At 46.0% G+C, this 12,535-nt stretch overlaps 1 protein-coding gene across 1 annotated transcript in view; it reads right to left on the bottom strand.

Annotated features, from left to right (window-relative positions):
- Nucleotides 1-8,151: 8,151 nt before the first annotated feature.
- LOC146356738 (vomeronasal type-2 receptor 26-like) overlaps nt 8,152-12,535 on the bottom strand; it is a 42,160-nt gene continuing 37,776 nt past the window's right edge. The window contains exon 8 of the mRNA XM_084830278.1: nt 8,152-8,201. Within this exon, the coding sequence (XP_084686404.1) occupies nt 8,152-8,201 (50 nt within the window). The remainder of the gene's footprint in view (nt 8,202-12,535) is intronic.

Genomic DNA, 12,535 nt, shown 5'->3' on the forward strand with positions numbered 1-12,535 from the left:
TCTCTGCTTCTTACTATGCTGTCTAGGTTGGCCATAGCTTTCCTCCCAAGGAGCAAGCGTCTTTTAATTTCATGGCTACAGTCACCGTCTGCGGTGATCTTGGAGCCCAAGAAAGTAAAATCTGTCACTGCTTCCATTTCTTCCCCTTCTATATGCCAGGAAGTGATAGGGCCAGATGACATGATCTTCGTTTTTTGAATGTTGAGTTTCAAACCAGCTTTTGCACTCTCCTCTTTCACCCTCAACAAGAGGCTCTTGAGATCCTCTTCGCTTTCTGCCATTAGGGTGGTATCGTCTGCATATCGGAGGTTGTTGATAATTCTCCCGGCAATCTTAATTCCGACCTGTGATTCATCCAACCCGGCATTTCTCATGATGTACTCTGCATATAAGTTAAATAAGCAGGGCGACAATATGCAGCCTTGTCGTACTCCTTTCCCAATTTTGAACCAATCGGTTGTTCCATGTCTGGTTCTTACTGTTGCTTCTTGACCCTCGTACAGGTTTCTCAGGAGACGGGTAAGGTGGTCTGGTATTCCCATCACTTTCAGAATTTGCCACAGTTTGTTGTGATCCACACAATCAAAGGCTTTAGCGTAGTCAATGAAGCAGAAATAGACGTTTTTCTGGAATTCTCTTGCTTTCTCCATGATGCAGCGAATGTTGGCGATTTGATCTCTAGTTCCTCTGCCTCTTCTAAACCCAGCTTGTACTTCCGGTAGTTCTCGGTTCGCATACTGCTGAAGCCTAGCTTGTAGGATTTTGAGCATCACCTTGCTGGCATGTGAAATGAGCGCAATTGTGCGGTAGTTTGAACACTCTTTGGCGTTGCCCTTCTTTGGAATTGGAATGTAAACTGACCTTTTCCAGTCTTGTGGCCACTGTTGAGTGTTCCAGATTTGTTGGCATATTGAATGCAGCACTTTAACAGCATCATCTTTTAGGATTTTAAATAGCTCGGCTGGAATACTGTCATCTCCGCTAGCTTTGTTGTTACTAATGCTTCCTAAGGCCCACTTGACTTCACTCTCTAGGATGTCCGGCTCAAGTTCAGTGACCGCACTATCATGGCTATCAGGGACATTCAGATCTTTCCTGTATAGTTCTTCTGTGTATTCTTGCCACCTCTTCTTAATCTCATCTGCTTCTGTTAGGTCCCTGCCTTCTTTGTCCTTTATCATGCCCGTCTTTGCACAAAACGTTCCCTTGAGATCTCCAATTTTCTTGAAGAGATCTCTAGTCTTCCCCATTCTGTTGTTTTCCTCGATTTCTTTGCATTGTTCATTTAAGAAGGCCTTCTTGTCTCTCCTTGCTATTCTCTGGAACTCTGCATTCAGTTGGGTATATCTTCCCCTTTCTCCCTTGCTTTTCGCTTCCCTTCTTTTGTGAGCTACTTGTAAAGCCTCATCAGACAGCCACTTGGCTTTCTTGCATTTCTTTTTCTTTGGGACGGATTTTGTTGCTGCCTCCTGAACAATGTTACGGACCTCCGTCCATAGTTCCTCAGGCACTCTGTCTATCAGGTCTAATCCCTGAAATCTATTCCTCACCTCCACTGTATATTCAGAAGGGATATGACTGAGGTCATACCTGAACGGTTTAGTGGTTTTCCCGACGATCTTCAATTTAAGCCGAAATTTTGCAAGAAGCAGCTCATGATCTGAGCCATAGTCAGCTCCAGGTCTTGTTTTTACTGACTGTATGGAGCTTCTCCATCTTTGGCTGCAAAGGACATAATCAATCTGATTTCGATATTGACCATCTGGTGACGTCCATGTGTAGAGTCGCCTCTTGTGCTGTTGGAAAAGAGTGTTTGCTATGATCAGCATGTTCTCTTGGCAAAACTCTATTAGCTTTTGTCCTGCTTCATTTTGTACACCAAGGCCATGCCTGCCTGTTATCCCGGTGATTTCTTGACTTCCTACTTTAGCATTCCAATCCCCTATGATGAAGAGGACATCTTTTTTTGGTGTTAGTTCTAGAAGGTGTTGTAGGTCTTCATAGAAGCGATCAACCTCAGCTTCTTCGGCCTCAGTGGTTGGGGCATAGACTTGAATTACTGTGATGTTGAATGGTTTGCCTTGGATTCGTACTGAGATCATTCTATCATTTTTGAGATTGTACCCCAGTACTGCTTTTCCCACCCTTTTGTTGACTATGAGTGCTACTCCATTTCTTCTAAGGGATTCTTGCCCACAATAGTAGATATGATGGTCACCTGAATTAAATTCGCCCATGCCTGTCCATTTTAGTTCACTGATTCCCAAGATGTCGATGTTCAATCTTGCCATCTCATGTTTGACCACCTCCAGCTTACCTTGATTCATTGATCTGACATTCCAGGTTCCTAAACAATATTGTTCTTTACAGCATCGGATTTTCTTTTCACCGCCAGACACATCCACAGCTGAGTGTCCTTTCGGGTTTGGCCCAGCCGCTTCACTCTTTCTGGCGCTACTTGGAAATACTCTCTGCTCTTCCCCAGTAGCATATTGGACACCTTCCGACCTGAGGGGCTCATCTTCCGGCGTCATATCTTTTAGCCTTGTGATACGTTCCATGGGGTTTTCTTGGCAAGAATACTGGAGTGGGTTGCCATTTCCTTCTCCAGTGGACCACATTTTGTCAGAACCCTCTGCCATGACCTGTCCGTCTTGGGTGGCCCTGCACGGCATAGCTTATGGCTTCACTGAGTTACGCAAGCCCCTTCGCCACAACAAGGCAGTGATAAAGCAGTTTAAAACAATAAAATTCTACAATAAAAACGTTTTCTAAAATACCCTAACCCACCCCAAATGCCTGCCTGAACAACCACGTTTTTAATGCATGGCGGAAGCTCATTAAAGTGGGGGCATGGCGGAGTTCCCTAGGGAGGGACTTCCGCAGAGTCATAAAGCAGATGTCCCTTCTGCCCCTGGGAAGCCCTTCTTCTTTATCTGGTCATCAGTGGCGAGTGTGACTCTAGTAACAGCCTGGCTGCACACCACTGTGTGGATCAGCCTGTGCTGAGATTCTGATTCAAAACATCTCCTCTGAAGCAGATGAACAGTGTGTGCCTAGTGTGTGTGTGTGGTGGGCGGGCAGGGGGGTGGGGGCGGGGGAGCCCGTGTACGGCTCAGAGCTCTTGTCCTCAATGACTTCCTCAGCTTCTTCCACCAGATCTTGCAGAGCTTCCTGGATCAGGGCAAGATATAATCCATGAGACACAAAGCCAACTAAAAAGCAGTGGAAGAGGTGTGTTGGTCTACTAGAAATAATGCCAACATTTCCAGCCTGGCAGTATGTTTATTAGGGCCCATCAAAATGTCACAAAGCTTCTTAGTTCTCCAGAACTTTTCCTCAGGCTGGGTTTTAAGGGGGGGGGGAGGCTAGGGTACGGTGAGGAGGAAGCTGGCTTGATATTGAAGCCACAAAGTCTGCATTTCCTCCCAGGCTTTAGATGGAGGTAGGAGGAGACAGCAGACTCAATAGGAGAAGGCTCATCTGTGTAGGCTTCAGGTGGATCCTTGGCCGTTGGGGTCAAAGATGCAAATAACCCATTTTCAAAAAAATATAAACACTAAAGTTATCCTAACAAAGCCAATTGTGATTCTAATAAAAATGTTTCTCAGAAATAGCTTTGAAGTATTTCCTTCTAATTTTGAACTAAACCCTTTTTTTTTTTTTTACATTTACATTTTCAGTAACTTTCCCCCCTTGTGTTTCTTTTAGGAACCATACCCTTTCTGATTAAGCCTTCCCTAATGTTCCCTCCAAATCTTGCAAACTGGGATCCAATATTCTGTCACCCTAAGGACTAATGTTTATAATTTTATGGGGTTCTAGTTGCTGTATATTATGCCCTTTTGGACATCCCCAAATAACCTCTTTTTCCCAATGCCCACATAACCCCAAGACGGATAGTACTGCTAGATGGGTGGCTCCTAGAGCTTGTAAGCTACAAGTGAAAGGTTCTACGCAAGTACAAGTTCCCACACTACAGGAGGTATTGAGTTTTTTCTATGTGAATATCCTGTTATGTTCCATCCACACTAGTGGGCAGGCAAGGATGTGGAACAATTAATCATGTTTTTGAAAACTTTTCCCCCTGAATAGTCTTAAAAAAAAAATCAATACTTTTCTTTGTGCTACAGCAGAGGAGTAATTCCAGAGTTTATGTCATGGCTTGTGTGTGTGTGTGTGTATGTGTGTGTGTGATATATGAATAAATAAGATTCTGGGTGCATTTTGAGATCAGATGTGAACACCCTCTCTCTCCTTATTCTTTTCCTGCTGGCAGTAGGAGCCAGAACAGGAGTCAAAGCAAAAAGGATGGTGTGTGTACGTGTGTGAATGAGAGAGAGAGAGAGAGAGAGAGAAAGAGGGGGGTGTAGGGCAAAACACTTGGAACACACATACTCCAGCGAACACACCCTGATCACTAGAGTCTTCCAATTTGGGGGTGGTTTGTTTGTATCTTTTTGCCAAAAATGGCACTCGAGGCGGATAACTATACAATACAGATTACAAACAAAAACACAAGTACAACTTAAGACAAAACAAATGAATTAAAAACACAACTTCTTCCATTTACTTCAGGAGCCTTCCTCTTGTTTCCTCTTCTAGAAATGTGTTGTGCAGATTTGGAGAAGAGCTCACTGTGCTGTCAGGAAGGGGAGGGAGATCCATTTTTCAAGGTCAGAACAAAATGGTGACCTGTAAGCCAGCCAGGCTGATCTCCCTCTCTGGGGTTCTTCCTTGGACGAGGCTGTTGTTCTTTTTGCCAGTGGAGGGGCCCACAGCAGCCTTTCCCCTTCTGCAGTGCCAGCAGGGCAACGGCCCAGTGGAGCCAAGAGTTCTTTCTTGCAGGGAGAGGGGAGCGAGCTCCCTGAAACTGCTCTTTCTGTGGCCAATGGGTGGGGACAGGTAGGTCTCCTCCTTGGCTTGAAATTATTCCTTGGAAGCAGCGGGTGACACCTCCCAATGGCCCTGAGTCTATGGATACCTGTCGCCATGAAATCCAGCCCTTTTGGGGGTGACCAGACTCAGCTTCCTTTTGTGACCTGAGCCACATGGTTTCCCCAAGTTCTGGTGACTTTTAACATACTTTTTGTCATGCACAATTTGCACAAACAGAGATTGGTGCAAATTTCAGCTGAGATTTGTGCAAATTTCAGTTGGAATTTGCACAAATTTGCCCAATTGTTCCCTTCCTCCCCGCAGGTCTCTCTTTTTACATCAGTCCTTCTCTTGGGAAGTATTTGCCAAAAGCACTATGAAATCCATGGCGATTTCTTCTTCTTGCCAGATGTCAAGGGATCTTTCCAAAGATCCCCTTTGAAAACAAGGACATAAACTCCAGAACAGAGAGAGCATCATGAAGTGATGTTTTGCATTTAATTCTGAAAGGAGCAGCTCATAAATACTTCCTGTGCCAAGGAGAGCTTGAGTGAAATGTTGGGCAGGTGAGGAGGACCATGCAGTTATAAGGTTTACTTACTGTCATTCCCTTCAGATATGAATCTCTGGATGAACTCCATCTGAATTGGGAAGCCACCGAAGACTTATTATCGCAGGAGGGTTTGACTTCCACTGATGGGGCTCAGACCCCATCAGTGTATACTTGAAATTAGGATTTTTGGCCCCATATGCCTCAGTTCCTGACTCCCTTCCTGAAAACATCCCTTCAGGCAGAGGTATCTCTCCTGCATCTTCTGCAGGGAAGACTAACGTAAAGAATTTGTTCAGCTTCTCTGCATTCTCCTTATGGATATTTTTTTGGCTTATGCAACCTGAGGATGTGGACAAACTGCTTGGAGGACTGAGGCCTACTACTTGTTCTTTAGATCCTTGTCCATCCTGGCTAGTGAAACCTACCAGAGCTGGGGTGGATAACTGTTTGATGCCTCCTTGAGGGACGGTGATGTTCCCACAGCTTTGAAAGAAGCAGCGGTGAGGCCCTTGTTGAAGAAACCAAATCTAGGCCCTGTGGTTTCGGACAACTGCAGCCCTGTATACAATCTGCCATTCCTGGGCAACATGTGGTGGCCTCACAACTCCAAGACACGTTGGATGATACTGATTACTTAGATCCATTCCAATGTGGTTACAGACCTGGTTATGGGACAGAAATGGCCTTGGTTGTCCTAGAATCATAGAATCATAGAATAGTAGGGTTGGAAGGGGCCCACAAGGCCATCGAGTCCAACCCCCTGCTCAATGCAGGAATCCAAGTCAGAGCATCCCTGACAAATGGCTGTCCAGCCTCGTCTTGAAGACCTCCAGTGTGGGAGAGCCCACCACCTCCCCAGGTAATTGGTTCCATTGTCGTATTGCTCTTACAGTCAGGAAGTTTTTCCTGATGTTCAGCCGGAATCTGACTTCCTGTAACTTGAGCCCATGATTCCGTGTCCTGCACTCTGGGATGATCAAGAAGAGATCCTTCTTGATTACTTGTTGATTACTAGTTGATTACTTGCGCCAAGGAATGGATGGGGGGAGTTCAAGCCTGTTGGTACTTCTGGGTCCCTCAGCAGATTTTGATACCATTGCCCATAGTTTCATGCTGGATTGTTTATCTGGATGTGCTTGGTTTTAAAGTGGTTCCAATCCTTCTTGGAGGAGCAGTCCCAGAAAGTGGTGGTAAGGGAGTTATACTGTTTGGGACCATATTACTTGATAAGGACTGCCTTTGCCCATATCAGCCTGCCTGCAATGTAAGATCAGCAAGAGAGCCCCTTCTCATTAGTTCACCTGTGGGAGCAGTTAGGTGGATGACAACATGAAAGACGGTCTAGGAGCCCCCTGGCAAAGGTGAAGTACAGGATGAAGAGGCAGGACTGCAGCTTGAGATCGATAGGCATATGGTCGAGGAACACCTAATTACTTTGAATGAGTTCAAATCTCCAGGGTCAGATGAACTGCATCCTAGAGTAGTAAAGGAGCTGGCAGAAGAACTCTCAGAACCATTATTAACTTTCAGAAATCATGGAGGACGGGTGAAGTGCCAGATGATTGGAGGAGGGCCAATGTTAAGCACTTTGAAAGCAATGCAGCGATTACTTGAAGCCAATATGGATTTGTCAAGAACAAATCCTGCCAGACGAATCTGATTTCATTTTCGGAGCAGGTCACCTCCCTTGTGGACTGTGGGAATGCTGTGGACATAATATACCTCGTCTTCAGCAAAGCTTTCGACAAAGTGCCCCATGATCTCCTGATGAGCAAACTAGCTCAAAGTGGGCTAGATGATGCAATGATCCGGTGGATCCACAGTTGGCTACAGAATTGGACTCAAAGAGTGCTTATCAATGGGATCTTCTCAAACTGCGGAGAGGTAACCACTTGAAAGGTTGTCACAGATAGGAAGGCCAGGAACTCTTCAATATCATCCCAGAGTGCAGAACATGGAATAATGGGCTCGAGTGACAGGAATTCGGATTCCGGCTGAACATCAGGACAAACGTCCTGACTGTTAGAGCAAGAAGAGAATGGAACCAATGACCTAGGGTGGTGGTGGGCTCTTCCCCACTGGAGGCATTCAAGACGAGGCTGGACAGCCATCTGTCAGGGATGCTCTGACTTGGATTCCTGCATTGAGCAGGGGTTGGACTCAATGGTCTTATAGGCCCCTTCCAACCCTACTATTCTATGATTCTATGATTCTACATTCTACATTCAATCATTCTACATATGATTCTACACCCCTTCATGGATCACTGCCTTGTTGTGGCGAAGGGGCTTGCGTAACTCAGTGAAGCCATAAGCTATGCCGTGCAGTGCCACCCAAGACTGACAGGTCATGGCAGAGAGTTCTGACAAAATGTGGTCCACTGGAGAAGGAAATGGCAACCCACTCCAGTATCCTTGCCAAGAAAACCCCATGGAACGTATCACAAGGCTAAAAGAGATGACGCTGGAAGGTGAGCCCCTCAGGTTGGAAGGTGAGGGGAGATATGATAGCACTCTTCAAGTACTTGAAAGGTTGTCACAGAGAAGAAGGCCAGGATCTCTTCTTGATCATCCCAGAGTGCAGGACACGGAATCATGGGCTCAAGTGACAGGAAGCCAGATTCCGGCTGAACATCAGGAAAAATGTCCTGAGTGTCAGAGCAATACGACAATGGAACCAATTACCTGGGGAGGTGGTAGGCTCTCCCACACTGGAGGCCTTCAAGACGAGGCTGGACAGCCATTTGTCAGGGATGCTCTGACTTGGATTCCTGCATTGAGCAGGGGGTTGGACTCGATGGCCTTGTAGGCCCCTTCCAACCTTACTATTCTATGATTCTATGATTCTATGTGTCCAATATACTACTGGGGAAGAGCAGGGGGTATTTCCAAGTAGCGCCAGAAAGAGTGAAGCGGCTGGGCCAAAGCCAAAAGGACACTCAGCTGTGGATGTGTCTGGTGGTGAAAAGAAAATCCGATGCTGTAAAGAACAATATTGTTTAGGAACCTGGAATGTCAGATCAATGAATCAAGGTAAGCTAGAGGTGGTCAAACATGAGATGGCAAGTCTGAACATTGACATCTTGGGAATCAGCAAACTAAAATGGACAGGCATGGGCGAATTTAATTCAGGTGACCATCATATCTACTACTGTGGGCAAGAATCCCTTGACATTGTTCAGGAGGCAGCAACTCAATCCATCCCCAAGAAAAAGAAATGCAAGAAAGCCAAGTGGCTGTCTGATGAGGCTTTACAAGTAGCTGAAGAAAGAAGGGCAGCGAAAAGCAAGGGAGAACGGGGAAGATATATCCAACTGAATGCAGAGTTCCAGAAAATAGCAAGGAGAGACAAGAAGGCCTTCTTAAATGAACAATGCAAAGAAATTGAGGAAAACAACAGAATGGGAAAGACTAGAGATCTCTTCAAGAAAATTGGAGATCTCAAGGGAACGTTTTGTGCAAAGACGGGCATGATAAAGGACAAAGAAGGCAGGGACCTAACAGAAGCAGATGAGGTTAAGAACAGGTGGAAAGAATACACAGAAGAACTACACAGGAAAGATCTGAATGTCCCTGAAAGCCATGATAGTGCGGTCACTGAACTTGAGCCGGACATCCTCGAGAGTGAAGTCAAATGGGCCTTAGGAAGCATTACTAACAACAAAGCTAGCGGAGATGACAGTATTCCAGCCGAGCTATTTAAAATCCTAAAAGATGATGCTGTTAAAGTGCTGCATTCAATATGCCAACAAATTTGGAACACTCAACAATGGCCGCAAGACTGGAAAAGGTCAGTTTACATTCCAATTCCAAAGAAGGGCAACGTCAAAGAGTGTTCAAACTACCGCACAATTGCGCTCATTTCACATGCCAGCAAGGTGATGCTCAAAATCCTACAAGCTAGGCTTCAGCAGTATGCGAACCGAGAACTACCGGAAGTACAAGCTGGGTTTCGAAGAGGCAGAGGAACTAGAGATCAAATCGCCAACCTTCGCTGGATCATGGAGAAAGCAAGAGAATTCCAGAAAAACGTCTAGTTCTGCTTCATTGACTACGCTAAAGCCTTTGATTGTGTGGATCACAACAAACTGTGGCAAATTCTTAAAGTGATGGGAGTACCAGACCACCTTATCTGTCTCCTGAGAAACCTGTACGAGGGTCAAGAAGCAACAGTAAGAACCAGACATGGAACAACCGAGTGGTTCAAAATTGGGAAAGGAGTACAACAAGGCTGCATATTGTCACCCTGCTTATTTAACTTCTATGCAGAGTACATCATGAGAAAGGCCGGGTTGGATGAATCAGAGGTCGGAATTAAGATTGCTGGGAGAATTATCAACAACCTCCAATATGCAGACGATACCACCCTAATGGCAGAAAGCGAAGAGGATCTCAAGAGCCTCTTGTTGAGGGTGAAAGAGGAGAGTGCAAAAGCTGGTTTGAAACTCAACATTCAAAAAACGAAGATCATGGCATCTGGCCCCATCGCTTCCTGGCTTATAGAAGGGGAAGAAATGGAAGCAGTGACAGATTTTACTTTCTTGGGCTCCAAGATCACCGCAGACGGTGACTGTAGCCATGAAATTAAAAGACGCTTGCTCCTTGGGAGGAAAGCTATGGCCAACCTAGACAGCATAGTAAGAAGCAGAGACGTCACCTTGCCGACAAAGGTCCGTCTAATCAAAGCTATGGTTTTCCCAGTAGTAATGTATGGGTGTGAGAGCTGGACTATAAGGAAGGCTGAGCGCCGAAGAATTGATGCTTTCGAACTGTGGTGCTGGAGAAGACTCTTATGAGTTCCCTGGACTGCCAGGAGGTCAAATCAGTGCATCCTAAAGGAAATCAACCCTGAGTGCTCATTGGAAGGACAGATACTGAAGCTGAAGCTCCAATATTTTGGCCACCTAATGCGAAGAGAAAACTCCCTGGAAAAGACCCTGATGCTGGGAAAGACTGAAGGCCAAAGGAGAAGGGGACGGCAGAGGATGAGATGGCTAGATAGCATCACGGATGCAATGAATATGGACTTGAGCACGCTCCGGGAGAGAGCGGAGGACAGGAAGGCGTGGCGTGCTATGGTCCATGGGGTCACGAAGAGTCGGACACGACTGAACGACTGAACAACAACAAATGATTCTACATCTTATCTGCAGTAGCCCCACACCTCTGGAATAAGTTGCCATTGAAGTTTGCCCCTGCCCCAACATTGCAGACCATTAAGATGGCCTTGAAAACATTTTTTTTTGTTACTCTGTCTTTCTGCTGACATGATTGCTGTTGTTGCTATTTTTATTGCTGCTTTTGTTTTTGGTTGTATGTGGTTTCATTGTATTCTTACTGCTTTTACTGTGTTTTTATCTTTTTATCTTTTTTTTTTTTTTACATCATACCAGTTTCATGTATTTCATTGCTGGAAGGGCTTTTGCCCTAAAGTGTGGCCAAGAAATATTTTAAATAGATAAATAAACAAAAAGTGCATGTAACAGGCAACAAGAAAACAAGCAGACAAGGAGCAGGCAGGAGGTGGGTCAGAATCCAGTCCTGCTAACAAGCAACAAGGTCTCAAGGAAACAGAGCAGACAAGGAGAAGGCTGGAAGAGAGCCTGAGCCCAGCCCAGAAGTACTCACTCCAGGACTCAGCCACAGAAGCCATCCAGAGTAAAGGGTTCAGAAAGCCTGGCTGATGCTGTTTCCAGCAATTCCCCCAACCTTAGACTACTGTTTTCCTGCAGAGGCTATCAGTGCCAACCCCAGCTTCAGCTGTGAGCTGTTAATGACTGCAGCTGAAAAGGTCCTCCTTGTGAGGAACCCCTCTAGGCGCAAGTAGACTTTTTCTCACAAGAGACCCTCTGGCTCAGTCTAGCACTCCTTCTGAGTCCCTGTCTTTTCAGGGAACATCTCTTCTGACCCCACTGGGTTCTAGCATTATGAGAGAGGGAGAAAAATGTCTCCCTATCCACTTTCTCCGCACCAGGCATAATTTTGTACACTTCTGTGATGACTCCCATCTCTCGCCTGAGGGATTTGTTGGGAAGCTTGGGACAATACTGAAAAGTTCAGACTGTGTATTCTTCGATGAGGGTTCTCACTCAAAGTGAATAAGGGCGACTGTACAGCACCTACCTGCCCCCATGGGACCCAAACAACTTATTATAATATAGAGGAGTACTTGGAGAAGAAATGGGGCACCACGCTTGTGAAAGCTTCAGAGAAAGAGACTCCAATGCCTCGCCTGGGAAACAGCGCAGAGGCAGATAGGCACTTTGCAAACCACAACCACTGCGGCGTGATCACCAGTTAGGGCTGTGCACTGCTTCAGTTCGAATCCCAGATAAAGAAGGGAAGCAGGCTGCTTCAGAGGTGTCCCGGAGTGATACGAGGTGGATCAGAACAGCGCCGAGGTACCCCGAAGTGAAGCGGCTCATCAACAAGGTGCCTTGGTCCACCTCCGAGATTCATAGCTCTTCTGATGCCTTCTGAGCAGCTCCAAATGTATCAACTTGAGAGAGATCTGGGAGGAGGAGGAGGCAGGGAGCTTTGGGGAATGGCAACCGTAGTTGCTAAATTAGGGCTGAATGGAGCCCAGCAGTCTCCAATCAGTGACGGTGGGTGGGTGGAGAATACTGGCTATGTTGGAGAAAAACCCTGCATTTGCTCATGGCACGTGAGAGATCTGGTGGTGCCACTGGAGAGGGCTCTGAAGTTATTTGTTTAAATCTGGGGGGGGGGGTGTTCGCGTGTTCGCGTGTTCGCGTGTTCGTGTGTTCGTTGGACTTTCTTTCCTACCCAGCCTTCTCAGCTATTCTCTTTCTTTCTTTAGTAGATTCTTCATTTTAAAAACCAGACATTTAGTACTTAGTTTGAGTTTCCTTCCTGGTTCTTAATCTCCCCGCCCCTGCACCCTTCTGTGATAGGTGTTACTTTTCATTCTTCTTGTTTGTTCATTTAAAAAAATGGAAAATTCCGCTTTAGTTGCTTTGCCTCATTCTTCAGCTCCCCCTCCCCCACTTTCTCAATTCTCTCTCAACCATTAGTTTGCCCTTACTTTCATTCTGTCTAGAAGAGAGAGAGAGAGAGAGAGAGGGAGGGAGGGATGGAGGGAGTC

Source organism: Heloderma suspectum, chromosome 2 (assembly GCF_057233095.1).
Source record: "Heloderma suspectum isolate Gila_16-S chromosome 2, 16-S_ref, whole genome shotgun sequence".
In the NCBI taxonomy this organism is placed as follows: Eukaryota; Metazoa; Chordata; class Lepidosauria; order Squamata; family Helodermatidae; genus Heloderma; species Heloderma suspectum.